Genomic DNA, 6,901 nt, shown 5'->3' on the forward strand with positions numbered 1-6,901 from the left:
AAGGGCATACCCTAGTTGAAATTAAAACTTCAAGTTATTATTTTTTTCTGCATACTTTGTACTTTCTGGAAAGGTCTGCTGCTTTGACTAGAAGTCGCGTTTTAATAGTTAAAATTTCAACTAAATAAGCCCATGTCGAAATATGTTTGACTTTTACCAAATATTTTTGGTACTTATAAAGTCACGATACAGACTTAAAGAAAACAGCAACACTCTTCAAGTTAAGGAAAATATCCTTTATTAATCTACAAAAAATGGTTAAGATCTGTATGTGTATGCCCTTGCGAGAGAATGATTTAATGAGGTTTCGATGTAAAATATACATGTACTTTACATGTACATAAAAACACGACAAAATTAATTAAATACATTCTCTTGATAGTTAATGAATACTCGCGCTAAACAAAGGACATACATTGGTATCAATAGCCTGTTTGAAACCTGTAAATAATATTCTGTTTAAAAATAAAACGCATTTTTCATTGTCAACAACAAAAATCTTAAAATGCCTCTCATAGCACATGAAATACGTCTTTTTTTTTTAAAACCAAAATGACGTCATGTTGGCAAGTTCATCGCAATCAGTGATTCGTTTAAAACCATCTGTATGGGATTAAACTAGCAACTTTTCTTTAATGGATTGATAATTTTTATTGTTGTTTATTATGCTAGTACAGTTTCAAGTTGCAAATTATTTCATTTTCTAGTATTATGAGGAATACATACAAGTCATAACTTGTGTGACGTCACAGTAAACTTTTCCCGTATAAATAAGGCCCCGCCCTTTTTTTCAGCCTTAACAATGCTGCGTATTATACATATCAAATATTAACCACTGTTTTTCATAAAAACTTAAATCATTTTCTACCTGTTATTTCATTCACCCAATCAAAACAAGGAGCGCATGTGGCTTTTGGATAGGAAAAGCTTGCTCCTCCATGATACCCGATCCTACTTCTGATATATTTCGATTGTCGTATTTTCTCTACCAAGTACCAAGTTCCAAGTATACGCAAAATTAACATTTTTCCACTAGCAAGTGCTGGTGTCTCTGTATGAGTTAATTTTTTTCGAAAGGTACGCTTAACAACCATTAAAACACAAATAAAAATTAATGTGTCTATGATATGAAAGTTATTCTTTGTTTCAGTTCAAGCCAAATGAATATTTCTTTTGCATGTGTTGCATTATAAATGTATGATTGTTTTCCAGTTCTTCTGATAAACTGCTGTTTTCAAAATGGATGTTTTTTCTCACATACAAATTGGTATTGCTTGTCACAAATCTCATCATACCAGTTTCCGTCGGGAACAATAATTACCAAACAGTCCTCGTTGCCTCCATAATTATTTGGTTCATTTTCTTCCCAGTTTGTATAGTTAAGTTCTTTCTTGCTATTATTCCAGATAAAGGAGTGTTCATTTCCAAAGACAGTACCTCCTGTCCAAATACCATTCACCGACGGGATTTCTGAACAATGAAAGACAAACAAGATAATTATAACTATTACTATTATGTTCATTTAAAAATCTGAGTGTACCGGTGTAAAGACGAATAAAGACCCCCATCGAATAATGACCGGGGGTCATTTTTCAACGACAAAAAAATGACCCCCTACCCGTAGAAATAAATCATTTTTTGTAGAAAAAGTGACCTAGGGGTCATTATTTTATATGTTAGTCCTATAAAGAATTCACCCCCATTGAAAAATGACCCCCTTTAAAGTGAAAAAGAGATTCTTTAATTGTCAAGTAAATAAAATTTCTTTTTGATATTCCTCCTTATAATGTTTGCTTAAAGAATGATATTCCAATTGATTTGAGAAATCAAACCATGCAACAATCAGGTTCCAATACCCTTTAATAGAAAATTGATTTTTTCATTCATTTCAACGATTAGCTTGTATAAATTTGGCAAATCCTATTTGACAATGACAGAGGAGGAAATTTTAACCCCCCCCCCCCAAAAAAAAAATTACGTTAAATCAAAAAATAGAAATAATAATAATAAATGAAAAGCAAAAATATCAATAAAATTCTCTACCTTTCAATAATACTGAAAGAGGCTCTAGATAAAATATTGAAATGAAGTTAAGCCTTCACACAAGTTCTATCATATCATAATTTACTTCGCCATGATTAAAGCATACTTTAAATGTTGGTGGGGGTATACTTGAAAGTATTGTGGCAAAGTAACAGTTGAAAATTAGTAGAATAGTAGATTATTTTAAGCTTATTTTTAGTCCCTCTTTATAGAAAAATAAAGGTAGGGTAGTTTTTGCTGTTTTTGTTGATAATCGACTTCCTCCTAAATAAGTAAGGGGGTGGGTGGGTATAACACCTAAAAATATGCTCTGTAAAGCTATGGGCTAGTGTAAAATACACATTCTAATGCAAAAACTATACATGTATACATAACCTTTTGATTTAGCACACAGTATTCATTGCATTTCTTCATTCTTGTTTTACTCAACCCTTTTACCTAGTTCTGAGTATATTTTTCAGAGAGTATGAAAATCAGAACAAACATTTTCATTTTTGTAACGTCTTCTTTATACTGTATCATAATATGAAAAGTTAATTGAAGATCATTTTTTTATGTCCCTGTAATCGAAGATGCGGGGGTATATAGTTTTATCGTGTCCATTTGTATGACTGTCTGTCTATCTGGCGGTCTGTTTCTCCGCAAAAACTGTAACCTTGACCATATTTTTTCGATCATTTATTGTAGCTATGCCTTTCATATTCAATATGTGTATATTCCTTGTGACAAGACCTTACTTTGGGTACCACCAAATTTGACCATTTGACCTTTACCTTGGGGTTTGTCCCATTTTACATAAAAATGCCAAATTTGTAATTTAATTTGGCTATAACTTTTAAACGGTAGATACTAGTACTCTCATATTTCACAAATGTAATCCTTGTTACATTAAACCTTTGTTAAGAATCCAGCAACTTTGACCTTTGAGTTTGACCTACGGTCTTTCAAACACTTATCCTTAGCCATTAATTTTGAACAAGTGGTGCTAGGGCTTTCCTATTTTGCAATTGTATTTCTTGTGAGAAGACCCTACTTTTGGGTACAATTATATTTAAATTGCACTTAAGAAAAGTTTAATCTTCGCTATGTTGCAATACAGGGGCATAGCTGTTTCACAAACACCTCTTTTTATATATAAGAGGAGTTGCGGATAACAAATGGATACCCCGAAGCGTAACAGACGGGCGGACGGACATCCCGATCACTATATACCCTCCTGCTTTTCAAGCGGAGGATATAATAATATATGATACTGCTGATTTTTTCTGTCAGTACGATGATTTCCACCATCGAAATCTTTACTCCTTTAGATTCTGAATCATCGCATTGACCTTCAAATATAGCTATAATTGTATGTTATGAGATATATCATATACATATCATCAATTTATTCCAAATAAGCTCAGGTGAGCATTTTGGCCAACATGCTTGTTTATCTAATTTTTTTTTGCCCCCTAAAAATATTTCAGCTTAAATCCACAGGGAGTCATTTTTCTACGGGGGTCATTTTTCTTCACGTGGGTTCTGCAAATTTTTAGGGTGATGACACATTTTCTACGGACAAAAGGGTCATTTTTCTACGTCGATTAATGACCGGGGGTCATTTTTCGCCGTAGAATATTGACCGGGGGTCTTTTTTTGACCCCAGGTCATTATTCGATGGGGGTCATTATTCGTCTTTACACCAACGTTGTAGAGTGAGTCCTCCCCATAGTCAGACCCCAGGACAAATTCTGACTGCAGAGGTATTTGGTTTCATGTGTATTATATCACAAGTGAAATATACTGTGACATTAATATTGCATCTTACAGTGTACCAGTTGATAAATATTTCAAAGACGAAAAGAGTTTTTAGAGCAAAAACTTCTTCTAACATAATGAATGTCAATATAATTTTTGCATTTAAATATTCCGTTTTATTTAATAGTTGTTTATTAAATATGAGAAGCGTTACTGTTTCTTATTCATTAAACTTTTGAGATTAGTGGACCTAAATAACATGAAATAACATTTTGAAAAAAAATATATTTCATTATAAATATAAGATATTCCTATTCTATTTGAACAACTTTCTATACTCTGCACCGTTAAAAGTAGTAAACCAATAATATCACCAAATGATTTATATACATGTATAAATAGTTCAGTGTATTAACTGTATTTATTTGTACATACCTAATACTACTATTTCTCAGTGTATTTATATGTACATACCTAATACTACTATTCTTCAGTGTATTTATATGTACATACCTAATACTACTATTCTTCAGTGTATTTATATGTACATACCTAATACTACTATTTTTCAGTGTATTTATATGTACATACCTAATACTACTATTCTTCAGTGTATTTATATGTACATACCTAATACTACTATTCTTCAGTGTATTTATATGTACATACCTAATACTACTATTCTTCAGTGTATTTATATGTACATACCTAATACTACTATTTTTCAGTGTATTTATATGTACATACCTAATACTACTATTTTTCAGTGTATTTATATGTACATACCTAATACTACTATTCTTCAGTGTACTTATATGTACATACCTAATACTACTATTCTTCAGTGCATTTATTTGTACATACCTAATACTACTATTTTTCAGTGTATTTATATGTACATACCTAATACTACTATTCTTCAGTGTATTTATATGTACATACCTAATACTACTATTCTTCCGTGTACTTATATGTACATACCTAATGCTCCTATTTTACGAATCCATTCATCTTCTTCTTTCGTCTCGATCTCTACCAAATAGGATCCAAGACTCTGACATTGTAGCTGAATGGTAAGACAAGTCAACAGTCAAATGTAAAATGTTTTAATTACATGTATTTTAGTCATAAAAGAAATTGTTTTCATATTAGTAATTAAAAGAAAATATTAAATATAGCACCCTAGATCCCTAAACATAGACAGGCTTAATTTTGATTTCAATCTCATTTTCATAAAAAAAAGTTAACTGTGTAAAAGTGGGGCAGATCTCCTCTAAGATTTATGGTCCGAAGCATAGAGCTGTAAAAAAAAAAAACTAAAGATAAAACTAATGCATTGTAATAGTTCAGCGCCAATCGCTTACTATGGAATTATATATTTCTTTGTTGTAAATCGAATACGGCAATACGGAATTTTGATTCACTAGATTATATTTCTTCAGCTAAGCTCATTCGGAAACTTTGGAATTCTTTATTTGAATTAATAAAACCTTTGTAGATATGGAAAAAATGCAAAATACTTACATGCTTGAATTTTATGTTTCTTAATCTTGATTTCCAGCATGGCATATTTGATTTTTTTATTTAAAATCTTAAAGATTTTTTGTTAAAATTATATACCTAATTTGTTCATTATGCAACCATAAATAAGAAAAAAAAATAACAAAAATCTACGTCTTTTTAATATGATCTTGTTATATATTTTTAAAGATATAAATACAAAAGCCCACTTTTATCTTTCAAATAAAAACTGAATGATCTTACAATGGCATTGTCCCAGCTGGTAGGTGTAGTCCTGAGGAGATAACAGTGATCCAGGTATTGCATCCAACCCTCACTGCAGGAGGACATGTCTGAAAACAGACATTTATTACTCACAGTTGACCCATTTTCATAATTTTTTTAAATCTAAGTGTAGGTAATAATTGATAATGCGGATTATCTTCCTTTGGAAATTGGTCTATCTGTCATCATTATATGTTTTTTTTTATGCTAAAATACTATGCCACTGTTAATGAAACTTTTGAGAATATATAAAAAAAAGTTATTCTTCACAAAAGGTAGCACCTCAGGACAAACTGCCCTATGTGTTTTATTCATTGAAGGAAGATAAGCAAATGTATTCTTGTGTTGAGAGAAATATGAAACGAAATAATCAATTTGATGGGTAACTAGTGCTAATTGTAACGGGGACCGTTACAGATGTTCCCCAAACGCTCCCCCAACTCCCTTTTGGTGCCATATTCCCTGTAAACTTCATTAAATCTCAATTAAATTGAGACTTTAACAACGCCAAGTTCATTCAAGTTTTAGCATTGCACACTTGCGCATGTGAATGCATGTGCATAATGGCCATATCATATTGTCTACACAATCTTTGTATTTTAATATGCTAAATATTAAAGTATTTAATCAAAAAGTATTAAAAAAACGCTCATATAAGTGTATTTTTGATTTTACCCATTTCAAGTGCACGCACGTGCATACATGAGCATGGTGACCATACTTTCTTGTAGAAGTATATAACATCTATCTATGTTCTAAATCCTATCCCGTTTGGTTGAAAACCAAGGGAGTTATAGCTGTTTAAAGTTTCAGCCAATCAGATTGCAGCGCACGTTCACGCACATGTATGCATGTGTATGGTGACCATACCATCTTGTAGAAGTCCACTATATATATCTATGTTCCAAATCCCATCCTGTTTGGTTGAAAACCAAGGGAGTTATAGCTGTTTAAAGTTTCAGCCAAACAAATTGCAGCGCACGTTCACGAACATGTATGCATGTGTATGGTGACCATACCTTATTGTAGAAGTACACTATATATATCTATGTACCAAATCCCATCCATTTTGGTTGGAAACCAATTGAGTTATAGCTGTTTAAACTTTCAGCCAATCAGATTGCAGCGCACGTACACGCACGTGCATGCATGTGCATGGCGACCACACCTTCTTATAGAAGGCCCTTATGTATATCTATGTTCCAAATCCCTTCCTGTTTGGTTGAAAATCAAGGGAGTTATGGCATTTTAAAGTTTCAGCCAATCAGATTGCAGCACACGTGCATGCACGTGTTTTCATGATCACTGCTATATATCATGTTGTTGGATATCG

At 32.1% G+C, this 6,901-nt stretch overlaps 1 protein-coding gene across 1 annotated transcript; it reads right to left on the reverse strand.

Moving 5' to 3' along the window:
• Positions 1-1,234: 1,234 nt before the first annotated feature.
• LOC134238435 (perlucin-like protein) lies at positions 1,235-5,634 on the reverse strand. The gene is made up of 3 exons (XM_062720566.1): positions 5,548-5,634; positions 4,765-4,849; positions 1,235-1,470 (listed from the first exon to the last, which is right to left on the reverse strand). Exons 1-3 carry the CDS (start codon positions 5,632-5,634, stop codon positions 1,235-1,237), a joined length of 408 nt encoding a protein of 135 aa, XP_062576550.1.
• Positions 5,635-6,901: the final 1,267 nt, after the last annotated feature.

This window comes from Saccostrea cucullata, unplaced genomic scaffold (genome assembly GCF_032062105.1).
Source record: "Saccostrea cucullata isolate Sc308-1 unplaced genomic scaffold, CSIRO_AGI_Scuc_v1 ctg3217, whole genome shotgun sequence".
NCBI classification, from domain to species: domain Eukaryota; kingdom Metazoa; phylum Mollusca; class Bivalvia; order Ostreida; family Ostreidae; genus Saccostrea; species Saccostrea cuccullata.

Bases quoted from the DNA above. Each gene is read 5' to 3' on its own strand.
- LOC134238435 (XM_062720566.1), bottom strand. From the start codon at position 5,634: ATGTCCTCCTGCAGTGAGGGTTGGATGCAATACCTGGATCACTGTTAT. The intron at 4,850-5,547 runs GTAAGATCATTC...CTTACCATTCAG, and splicing joins CCAGCTGGGACAATGCCATT to CTACAATGTCAGAGTCTTGG. The intron at 1,471-4,764 runs GTATGTACATAT...TTCATTGTTCAG, and splicing joins TCGTAAAATAGGAGCATTAG to AAATCCCGTCGGTGAATGGT.